Consider the following 12,213-nt stretch of genomic DNA (forward strand, 5'->3'; position numbering starts at 1 on the left):
TTGTCAGATACTTCTTTTTTAAAGACAGGTATAGGGTTAAGGAAGAATGGACAAGGGACTAGCCATACAAATATTAGCATTAATTTCCCCTATTTAGTTTTAGATTTCAACGTGAATTTTGTTCTTTATCCTAAATCTGTTACTTAATTCCTCATATAGTGTCAGCAAGAAGCACTTCAGTACTAAGAGAACAGTCATATTTGAAATAAGCTGAAAGCATTGTAACTTTTTAAATAAATACATTTTTATTGATTTCAGAGAAGAAAGGAGAGGGAGAGAGAGATAGAAACATCAATGATGAGAGAGAATCATTGATTGGCTGCTTCCTGCATGCCCCACACTGGAGACTGAGCCCACAGCTCAGGCATGTGCCCTGACCTGGAATTGAACCATGACCTCAATGCTCAACCAGTGAGCTATGCCAGCAGGGCTGTAACTTTTTTTTCCCCACCTGCTGGGTACAGTGACATTTCTTTGCAGTAATTCTATTGAAAAAGAATGTCATATAGTAGGCAGGGGAGGTGGGGTGAGGACTTGTGCATGGGGGAGAGAGTGGTGGGGGAGAGGTCAATGGGGGAAAAAGACTCAGATAATACTTTAAACAATGAAGAATTAAAAATAAAAGAATGTCAGTTAAACTAAAAGGGGGCAAATACTTTGAAATGACTGCTGTTTTGAAATTATTATCATTATGGGTGAATAGACATATTTGGAGGAACCAAGAAATGAATTTTTTTTCCCTAAAATAATGCCAAACTTGAATTGCATTCTTAAAGAAAATAGTTAATATTATCATTTTCTTTTCTTACTACTGTCACTTCTTATATGGTAACAATTGATATAAAGAAAAGTTGACCCACATGGAAGTTTAACAAGTGTGAAAAATATTTTTTAAAAACCTTACATTTTAGCCTAATTTTAAACTGGATAAATTTCCATGGATGTCAGGAAATATTTGAAGTATGTAAGTATATATAACTGCAACTTGCCAGTTATTGAACAACATTCTATTTTAGCTTGTCTCAAAATACAACTTCTAATTAAACAGCCTTTGAAAAGTACTCAAAACATTTTAAAGCAAAAAAAAAAAAGTTTCCGTTGCCCTTCTTATTATATATTTTTTTGCAAGTAATGTGCTTGCAAATAATTAGCTGTTTTGTTTTTTTTTCAAGGGATAAATATTCCAACTTATAATTTTCCCAATTGGACAAGTAGTTACTCAATTTTAAGGCAGTTTGTGCTTTTGGACAATTTTAATTCAATGAATATTTTTAACTGCTTGCTCCATGCTAGGGATTGTGCTAACTATTTCATATGCACTGGTAAACAGAGCACATATATTGTATACCCTCAGGGAGCCTGCAATTTTATGATGGAGTAGAATGATACATTAATATATCTAATATAATTAGATATTATAAATGCTGTAAAATAATAGTCTCTTTCTTTATAAACCAGTTATATTATTCATGCAGTCAATACTAGTTGCTCATTATTTCAGCCAGATTATAATGGCAAATATATATATCATACAATTTACCTAAATTAAAAAGAAATGGCTGCAGCGTGTAAAGGGGAAACTAATCAATTCTGCATTATCATTATAAATCAGACTATAGATGCAGAAAAAGATATATGGATATTATGCATATGTATGCATATGCCTGTTTACTTATAAACATCAAGATAAATCAAATGTTCAGATCATCAATGTATGTATATGCATCCCTTTTGGAAGACCTCAACAACTGATTTTGTGTAACTGATAAAAGGCTCACCACAATTACTCTACTAATAATAGAAATATTGAACCCTTTTACCTCTGTGGGTACAACCAAGTATACTCCAAAGTTTTACAGAAATGAAAATCTTTCATTCTCAATTCCGATCATACAGAATTACATTTGGTCATTGGATGAATTATTTCATCATTCCTAGCCCAACTCCTGAAAAAGAAATCTGAAAAGAATGTCTTCTATTTATTATATTCTCTCTCTAATTTCAGCCTCAGGGAATTGAGTTCAATGATTAGTATTTAATTGATCAAAACAACTGATAATGCCCTAAAATCTCTTCTCCTTTTATAGACGAATGTTCTCTGAACAACGGAGGCTGTAGCAACCACTGTTCTGTTGTTCCTGGGAGAGGAATTGTCTGCTCCTGCCCTGAAGGACTTCAGCTCCACAAAGACAATAAAACGTGTGAGATCGTGGATTATTGCAGCAATCACCTAAAGTGCAGTCAAGTGTGTGAGCAGCACAAGCACATGGTCAAGTGCTCATGTTATGAGGGGTGGAAGCTGGATGTAGACGGTGAAAGTTGCACAAGTATTGGTAAGTAGATGTGTGTTTTGCTATATTTAACAATAGCAAGTGCTTTTTTGTTTCTGTGTATTGTGTATCTTTCTATATTTAAGAATAGAACTTAAGAAAAAAATCTAAAGACACCTTCAGAAAATTAGCAAAAGGGTTCATTTAATTTTAGGTAAGGCATAAGTAGAATCTTCTGGACAGGAAATGTTACAATAATCCTTACAATTCATCCGATTATTTCTCCCTCAGATACTGTTTTTATCATCAACCCCCCTAGGAACTTACTTTTGTATGCTCCAAAGCTTTTACTTTTATTTCTCTTTACATTCTTTTTAGAATCTAAAGTCTGGTCCTTTCCCACACTTCTAACTGTATTCCTAGCACTCCTGAAAACAATTCCTTGTTCTGGCTGTTTTCATCTTGTAACTCCCATTCGAAACACTGTGCTGATTCTCAAGGTCAGTGGTCGGCAAACTAAAGCTCAGCAAACCACAGCTTGCGAGGCACATGCGGCTCTTTGGCCCCTTGAGTGTGGCTCTTCCACAAAATACCAGCTCGTCCATAAAATACCGACTTCTGCGCATGGGCCACGAAGTTTCAATCGCACCGTACGTGCGTGCCTGCACATGATATTTTATGGAAGACCCACACTCAAGGGGACAAAGAGCTGCATGTAGCTCGCGAGCCACGGTTTGCCGACCACGGCTCTAGGTCATATTTCACAGTGGGAAAAGCATATGAAGGCTGTGGAGTTCAGCATTTGGATTCTAATCCTGCAGCTGGCATTCATTATGTATGTGACTCCAGACAGTTTACATAAAACTCCTTGAGCCTCGGTTTTCTCATCTTTTAAATACCAATGCCCATTATAACAGTATCTCCCCTATAGCATGTTGCAAGAATAGCATGGAATACTTGTTACTGTGCCCCACACCCATTAGGTGTTTAATGAATGATGGCGTCCCACTGTCTTTCCAGATTTGTAGTCTGTATCTGCAGGACACTTAGTGGTCCATGACTAGAATTGAAGGGGTCCATGAACTTCATTGGGGAAAATATCACACCTTTATTTTCTTTACTCTCTCACTGAAAGTTAACATTTCTTCCAATTGTGAATGTATGGCACAGACCAATTACTATCAGCAACTCTGACTGTATCTTCAATAGAAGTAATCGACATATTTATATCATGTTAAAGTTTCTATATCTCAAAATGTCACTTATGTTCAAGCTTTGAAAACTACAACTACTTCAATAATAGGAGTCATTAGACCCACTGCTGATGGCTGTTTGCAGGCTGGCCACAGCCCCTTCATTTAGGGGTCCCCACTGGGGTGCCTGCCCAACCTGGGTGAGGGGCTGATGGCTGTTTGCAGGCTGGCCACGGTCCCCAGCCACCAAAGCTCTCAGTGGAAGCTGGCTGGAAGCAGGTATCTGGGATTTATTTAGCTTCTATAATTGAAACTTTGTTGCCTTTTGCGGAGGCCACAGCCGGCCAGGCAGGCGGGAAGCTTGGCTTCCTCCATCATTGGGGCAACCAAGCCTCCTGCTTTCTACAGCTCCGTGGCTGCCAGCCGCTATCTTGGTTGGGTTAATTTGCATATAGTCACTCTGATTGTCTGGTGGGCGTAGCAAAGGTATGGTCAATTAACATCTTTGTCTTTTATTAGTGTAGATATATAATTTATGTTTTTACTCTATTTAGTTTATTTAGTGTGAAATAGTATTATGTCTATTAAGTAATATACTGTACATCCATCAACTTAAAAATACTTTATTGCTAAAGAATACTAACCATTACATGAAGCTTCAAGAGTCATAATCTTTTTGCTGGTGGAGGGTCTTGCCTAGATGTTGATGGCTGCTGACTGGTCAAGGTGGTGATTGCTGAAGGTTTGGATGGCTGTGGCAATTTCTTAAAGTAAGGCAACAATAAAGTTTGCTGACTCTTTCTGTCCCAAACAGTTTCTCTGTAGCATGTGACACTGTTTAATAGCATTTTACCTACAATAGAACCTCTTTCAAAATTGGAGTCAGTCCTTTTACACACTGGCACTGCTTTATCAACTAAGTTTATATAATACTCTAAACCCCATATTGCAATTACAACCATCTTCACTTTAGTCTTCATAAAGAGTAGATTTCATTTCAAGAAACTACTTTCTTGGTTCATTCATAAGAATTAACTCCTCATCTGTGAAAATTTATCATGTGATTTCAGCAATTTAGTCACATCTTCAGGCCCCTCTTCTCATTCTAGTTCTCTCGCTATTTCCACCACATCTGAAGTTGCTTCCTCCACTAAAGTCTTGAGCCCTTGAAAGTCATCCATCGGGTTTGGAATCAACTTTTTCTAAACTACTATTAATGTTGATATTTTCTCCTTTTTCCATGAATCACTAAGGTTCTTAATGGCATCTAGATTGGTGACTTCTTTCCAGAAGGTTTTCAATTTACCTTGCCCAGATCCATCAGAGGATTCACAGTTGATGGCAGCTATAGCCTTACAAAATGTATTTCTGAAATAATATGCTTTAAAGTCAAAATTACTCTTTCATCCATGGGCTGCAGAATGGATATTGTTAACAAGCATGAAAACAACATTAATCTCATTGTACATCTCCATCAGAGCTCCTCAGTGACCAGGTGCATGTTTAAGGAGCAGTGCTATTTTATAAGGAATCATTTTTCCAGAGCAGTAGGTCTCAACAGTGGGCTTAAAATATTCAGTAAACCATGGTAAACAGAGTTGCTATCATTCAGGCTTTGTTGTTTTATTTATAGAGCACAGGTCGAGTTGATTTACCATTGTTCTTAAGGGCCTTAGGTTTTTGAAATGGTAAATGTGAATTGGCTTCAACTTTGTCACCAGCTGCATTAGCCCTTAACATGAGAGTCAGCTTATCCTTTGAATCTTTCAAGCCAGGGGCTGACTTCTCTTCTGTATCTATGAAAGTCTTAAATGTCATCTTCTTCCAAAATAAGGCTGTTTCATCTACATTGAAAACCTGTGGTTTAAGGTAGCCACCGTTAATTATCTTAGCTAGATCTCCTGGATAACTTTCTTCATCTTCTATATCAGCACTGGCTGCTTTAACTTCTCCCTTTAGATTATGGAGACAGCTTCTTTCTTTAAACTTTACGAACCAGCCAAGCTTCAAACTTTTCTTCTGCAGCTTCCTCAATTTAAGGTTTTGGCTTAGGGGTATTGTGGCTGGTTTGATCTTCTATCCAGACCACTAAATGTTGTTGTTTTTTATATATCCTATATAATAAAGAGGTAATATGCAAATTAACCCTCATGCCCTCACAAGATGGCTGCCTATGACCAGGCCAGGATCAGGCCTAAACCGGCAGTCGGACATTCCTCGAGGGGTCCTGGATTGGAGAGGGTGCAGTCTGGGCTGAATTTCGAGTACCAGTCCTCTAGTATACATATAAGCACTAAGGCTGTTACTTATCATTGGTGTGTTCACTTGAGTAACACTTCTAATTTTCTTCAAGAACTTTTCTTTTGCATTCACAATGTGGCTAACTGGTGCACAAGGCTTTTGGACTTTTTCATGACTCTGTTGCTAAGCTCAGTCATTTCTAGCTGTTGATGTAAGTGAGAAATATTTGACTCTTTCTTCACTTGAACACTTACAGGTCATTTTAGGATTGATAATTGACTTAATTTTAATATTGTTAAATTTAATATTATCAGAGAATGCATTGGCCCTAGGAGAGGGAGACTGGTGGGAATGGTCAGTTAATGGAGCAATCAGGAGACACACAACATTTATCCATTAAGTTATCTGTTTTATATGAGTGCAAGTTCATGGTGCACCAAGACAATTACAGTAGTAACATGAAAGGTCATAGATCACAGATCACCATAACAAATCTACACTAATAAAAGAGAAACATGGTAATTAGCTTACGACCGCTACCCTTTTCATTGGCTAATCAGTGAGTATATGCAAATTAACAGTCAGCCAAGATGGCGGCAGGCAGCCAGGCAGCTGAGAACAGGATGCTTGGTTGCCCCAGCAATAGAGGAAACCAAGGTTCCCGCCTGCAGCTGCGGGGCTCTGAGCTCCTGAAGCAACAGCTCCAAAAGATACAATGTTTCAATTATAGAAGCAAAAAGATGGTGGTTAATCTGCATACTCAGGCTCCAAGCTATAGAGCGAAGCCAAACAGCCCTGAAGCCGCAGAGCAGAGAGGCCTTACTGCCCGGGGATCAGTGGAGCCGAGAGGCCTCCCGGCCCTGGGATCAACGGAGCTGAGAGGCCTCCCGGCCCGGGTTTCAGCGGAGCCGAGAGGCCTCCCAGGCCAAGGGATCAGCGGAGCTGAGAGGCCTCCAGGCCTGGGATCAGAGGAGCCTGATGGAAGCCCTGTGTGTTTATGCACCCTGGGGGTTCAGAGGTCCTGTCCTAGGCAGAGGCCTATGGCGAAATTTTCGACTCTGAGAAGCAGCCTACGGACTGGAAGGCGGCTCCTCTGACCTCAGTGCTGGAGAAGACCATTAAGCAGAAAACTAAAGAAACCGATTTTACATCATTTCCCAGGTGTAGAACAGTTGGCATGTAAGCCCCTGACCAGTGCCCAGCCTCTCCTCTGTCAGTCTATCTCACTCTTAGGTACCATGTTCTTTGTTCTGTCTTAACTGCAACTCATTTTTAAACTAGATTGCTTTTAAAAGAAGACTAAATAAAGTTTCCCTTAAGTTATTTAGGTGGTGCTGGGGCTGCTGGGGCTGCTGGGGGCCTGATAGAAGACACAAACACGCAACGGGGGGCCTGTACCCAGCAACCCCAAGGCCCGCCACCTTGGTGCTGGGGCTGCTGGGGGTATCAGAGACACAAACCCGCAGGCCCGGCACCCAGCAGACTCAAGACCTTCGTGGCAGCACTAAGGAGCAGCAAGCCAAGCGGTAGGAAGCAGCAAGCAGGTGGGCAGTAACAAGGGAGGGGTCCCGGACTGCAAGAGGGCACATGCTGGGCTAAGGGACCCCCTACCCATCCCCAGTGCATGAATTTCGTGCACCGGGCCTCTAGTATAATAATAATGAGACAGTTTGAAATACTGCAAGAATTACCAAAATGTGACACAGAGACATTAAGTAAACAAATGCTGTTGGAAAAATGATGCCAATAGACTTGCTTAACTAAGTAGCATTTAACCTTTAATTTGTAAAAAACAACAACAAAAAAACACAGTACTGCAAAGCACAAAAATTGGCCTGCCTATATTTTACATTTTAAATATAATATGGGGCTTTTCTTACATGAAGAATGTAACCTGCTGGTAATTTATCCCTTTCTAAAGCATTTCATTTACTTCATTTTTTAAAAAAAGTTCTATCCTAGATTCATAGTTCAATAAAAATAAATAGACTAGTAATTATAGAACTTCATAAACAAATTTCTTTTTTTTTTTTTTTTTTTTTTTGCTCTTCTCTTTATTCCATAATTCTTAAGTTGAGTCCTGGTTTTTAAAATGTATTTTTCCTATTGAATGCAACACCTGTGCTTATTCTCTTTGTTATTGAGAAATAAAGAGTAATACAACTCTTTATGCTTCAATTTAGAACAATGATACCACATTATTTTTTCCTTTTGAATTTTGCTCTTTTGTTCTTTCATGTTTTCTTCTCTAATTTTTTCTTCCTAAATTCTATACCACCTGTTTTTTTCTAAATTGCTGAACTTAATTCAAGTTTTTTTAAGTTCACACCTAACAACTTATTAGTTAAATGTAATGATTTTCATAATTACTACTTTTATGTTATCTATATATATAAAAACCTAAGCGACCTTTACAAGCAAACAACCAGAACGACCGGAACAACTGGACGACCGGCAGGTAGCTATAGCCCACGCTGACCCAGACCTTGCTGCTGAGGCCCTGACAGCCCAGAATCTGGTTCACCGCACCCTGGACCCAGACAGGAGGGAGGAGGGAGCCTGATTCCTCATGGAATCGGCTGTTGGTTAGCTTGCTGCTGGGGCCAACCTCCTGCGGTTCCCCCCTAGCAGGCAGGCCCCCCTATTGCTCCAATTGCAAGCCAGACCGAGGGACCCCCCCACCTGTGCATGAATTCATGCACTGGGCCACTAGTTTAACTATAAATCTTACTTTTCTTGGATATCCCAATACTTAATTTTATCAGTTCCTTACATCTTCCTACTTTAACGCAAATACATATATTGTTAAACACTTTCTTCTAAAGTATTTGTTTCTTTGCTTTTTGCTAGGCAGCTCTCTTGCAATATTGCAGCATGTTTCCAGTATCATTGGAAAGAACATTATAGCATTCCTTTTTGTTTTCTCTTATAATGACCACCTACTAGTACACTATGTCCATTGCCCAAATCTTAATTCTCAGATGTCTCTTGGAGAACTCCTTCTCACTCTGAGGGCTTCTGTTATCACCTCAAATCTGATTACTGTGGCATTTACATCAATAGCTATTATCTCTTTCTTACTATCTGATTCATTTCACCAGATATAATCAAGTCACATCAAATTAGTTGGCTAAAGTGTACACTTTCTTTTTGCCCTCAATATTCCATAGTTATCTCAGTGGTTCCAATTTTCTTCTGGTCTTTAGGATCACAATCTCAATTATCCTTGACTTCTCCGGTTCTCTGTTCCCCTCTTTCTCCATATTTTAAGCTTTTTCTGCACAGTATCTCTTGGATTCAACCCTCTTTAAATTGAGTAGCATCAGTACCATAGTGGAGCCCAGAGTTTCCTGTGTTTTAATGATGGCAGTCTTCTCTATTTGCTGTCATAATTTTATTTTTCTAGGTTATGAGGAGAAGAATATTGAAACTTAAAGGAATATAATCTTTTATTAAAGAGGGAGAGAGAAATCCAAATCTGGAAAATGAGAATTAAAGGAAAGCTGTCAGTAATATGGTTAAGAATAAAATTTGAAAGAAAAAAAATAATAAGCAGATGGTTACCTTTGTGAATAATCCTATATAATAAATTTATCCTAATATGCTAAGTGTCTGGTCATCCATTCAACCAATCAAAGCGTAATATGCTAATGATATACTAAGGCCTCTCAACCGCTCATTATGACGTGCATTGACCACCAGGGCGCAGACACTCTGACTGGTAGGTTAGCTTGCTGCTGGGGTCTGGCCGATTGGGACTGAGCGAGATGGGCCAGACACACCCTGGAGCCCTCCCGTGGTCCCTCCCTGGCTGGCCAACCTCCCATATCCCTCCTTGGCCCCGATCGTGCACCAGTGGAGTCCTTCGGCCTGGCCTGCATCCTCTTGCAATCCAGGACCCCTCGGGGGAAGTCAGAGAGCCAGTTTCGGCCCAATCATGCAGGCCAGGCTGAGGAACCCCACTGGTGCATGAATTTGTGCACCGGGCCTGTAGTAGAATATAAAGTGAGATTAGGAGAGTGAAACTGTTTGGGGGAATGTGCTCTGGCCATCCACTCCTTTATTTATTTTAATAAAATGACACTTTAACATAGTCTGAATCCATGGTTTTAAAGTAACTTTCTATCATTTATGAAAAGAAACACAAATTCTTCAGCCTGCTATTTAGGACCTTCTTTATTTCTGCTTATTTTATCTCTGCCACCTGATGTTTCATTATCTTCCACTCTGAGTTTCCACTCCAGGCATGTTATTACTGTTTCATCATTAGTAATGATAGTAATGTATAGGGGGCAAGGGTGTATAAAGTACTTTCACAGATATCACTTTATTTTACCATCTCCTTCGTGTGCTCTGTTTGTTGTCATCTATGATCTTTCAGAATGACAATATTGTCTACATTCCCTTTGGAAATTTGAATTCTATATTCTATTCAAAACTCCCTCCTCTATGAATTATTTCTTTTTTAAATATATTTTATTGATTTTTTACAGACAGGAAGGAAGAGGGATAGAGAGTTAGAGACATCTATGAGAGAGAAACATTGATCAGCCGCCTCCTGCACACTCCCGACTAGGGATGTGCCCGCAACCAAGGTATATGCCCTTGAGCGGAATCGAACCTGGGACCCTTGAGTACACAGGCCGATGCTCTATCCACTGAGCCAAACCAGCCAGGGCAATGAATTATTTCTTAAAGTTAATTATTATAATACTGTATTTCTAATACCTATCATTCATTAAGCATCTGAAAACTCAACAATAGCGTGGTGAAGACCTAGGGAGGGAGAGGTGGAGGTGGGTGGAGATGAGCAAAGGAGGGGGATGGGGGACATCTGCAATAGTGTTAACATTACAACTTGTTAATAAAAAATAAAACTAAAATGTGATGGGTAATTTGTTTATCTATAATAATAAAAGCATAATATGCTAATTAGACCAGATGTCCTTCCGGAGGACCATCCAGACAAAGCCAGGGCTGCAGGGGAGCCCAGGTCCTGAGTGCCTGCCAGCAGCCGCAGGGAAGCCTGAGTCCCAGGTGCCAGTGGGAAACCAGTGCTGGCAGCCAGGGGAAGGAAGACCTACTTTTGCAAGAATTTCGTGCATTGGGCTCTAGTCCTATATAATAAAAGCCTAATATGCTAAGTGTCTAGTTGGCTGTTCAACCAATCAAAGTATAATATGCTAATGATATGTTAAGGCCACTCAACCACTTGCTATGTTGTGCACTGACCACCAAGGGGCAGATGCTCTGACCTATGGATTAGCTTGTTTCTGGGGTCCGGCCAATCAGGACTGAGCAAAATGGGCCAGACACACCCTGGAGCCCTCCCACGGTCCCTCCCCGGCCCTGATCATGCACTGGTGGGGTCCCATGGCCTGGCCTTCACCCTCACATAATCCGGGACAACTTGGGGGATGTCGGAGAGCTGGTTTTGGCCCCATGGCAGAATGACCAGTCACTATGACATGCACTGACTACCAGGGGGCAGATGCTTAAAGCAGGAGCTGCCCCCTGGTGGTCAGTGCACTCCCACAGGGGGAGCGCCGCTCAGTCAGAAGCCGGGCTCATGGCTGGTGAGTGCAGTGGCGGTAGCAGGAGCCTCTCCGGCCACCAGCAGGCACCTACGACACATAGGGAGTGGGCCTAAGCCATCAGTCGGACATCCCCCGAGGGCTCCTGGACTGTAAGAGGATGCAGGCTGGGCTGAGGGACCCCCCCAACCCCACTCAAGTGCACAGATTTCGTGCACTGGGCCTCTAGTAGCTTATAAGAAAATAATTAGATGCTCTAGCTGTTAGGCTCAGTGTTGGCCTGCAGACTGAAGGGTCCAGGGTTCTATTCTGGTCAAAGGGCACATACCCGGGTTGCGGGCTCGATCCCAAGGGGGTGTCCAGGAGGCAGCCAATCAATGATTCTCTCTCACAATTGATGTTTCTATCTCTCCCTCTTCCTTCCTCTCTTTCTAAAAATCAATACTAATAAAGATATTTTAAAAAAGAAACAAATTGGATATTATTACTATGATTTGATACCTATGGAAACAGACTCAGAAAGATTACTTCATTTACTCAGGACCTTGTGACTAAGAGATATTAGAATAAAGTTATTTTTAAAATTTTATTATTTATTGATAATTTTTGTTAATATCACTACCTTTTCTTATTGATTTATAGGAGTTAATTGTATGTTCTAAAATTTATACATTTCAAATATCCTCTCCATGTTTTAATTTAATTTTAGTCATGTTGACCTTTTTTATAGTATTTCTCTGTATCTTTCTGCTTCCCTCACTGACTTCATCCTTTCCTTTTCTTTTCCCCATAATAATTTTTATCTCCTTCATATTTGATGTATTCTGGGCTAACTACTCATTGAGTCTTATAATTAGTCATTCACTCATTTATGTCATCACAAATATTTATTAAATGCAATTTAGCAAAAGGCAATGGGATATATCCTAGAAATGAAAAGTTTTCTGTTCAATCCTTTACCCAAATACCCCAGTG

The 12,213-nt window shown here is 40.2% G+C and overlaps 1 protein-coding gene across 1 annotated transcript in view; it reads left to right on the forward strand.

Moving 5' to 3' along the window:
- The window catches only part of LRP1B (LDL receptor related protein 1B), a 1,706,338-nt gene that overhangs the window by 1,099,143 nt on the left and 594,982 nt on the right, over positions 1-12,213 (forward strand). The window contains exon 23 of the mRNA XM_070423500.1: positions 2,088-2,333. Coding sequence (XP_070279601.1) covers positions 2,088-2,333 — 246 coding nt within the window. The remainder of the gene's footprint in view (positions 1-2,087; positions 2,334-12,213) is intronic.

Source organism: Myotis yumanensis, unplaced genomic scaffold (genome assembly GCF_028538775.1).
Source record: "Myotis yumanensis isolate MYYU_CA2020_CCGP unplaced genomic scaffold, mMyoYum1.0.hap1 SCAF_8, whole genome shotgun sequence".
NCBI classification, from domain to species: Eukaryota; Metazoa; Chordata; class Mammalia; order Chiroptera; family Vespertilionidae; genus Myotis; species Myotis yumanensis.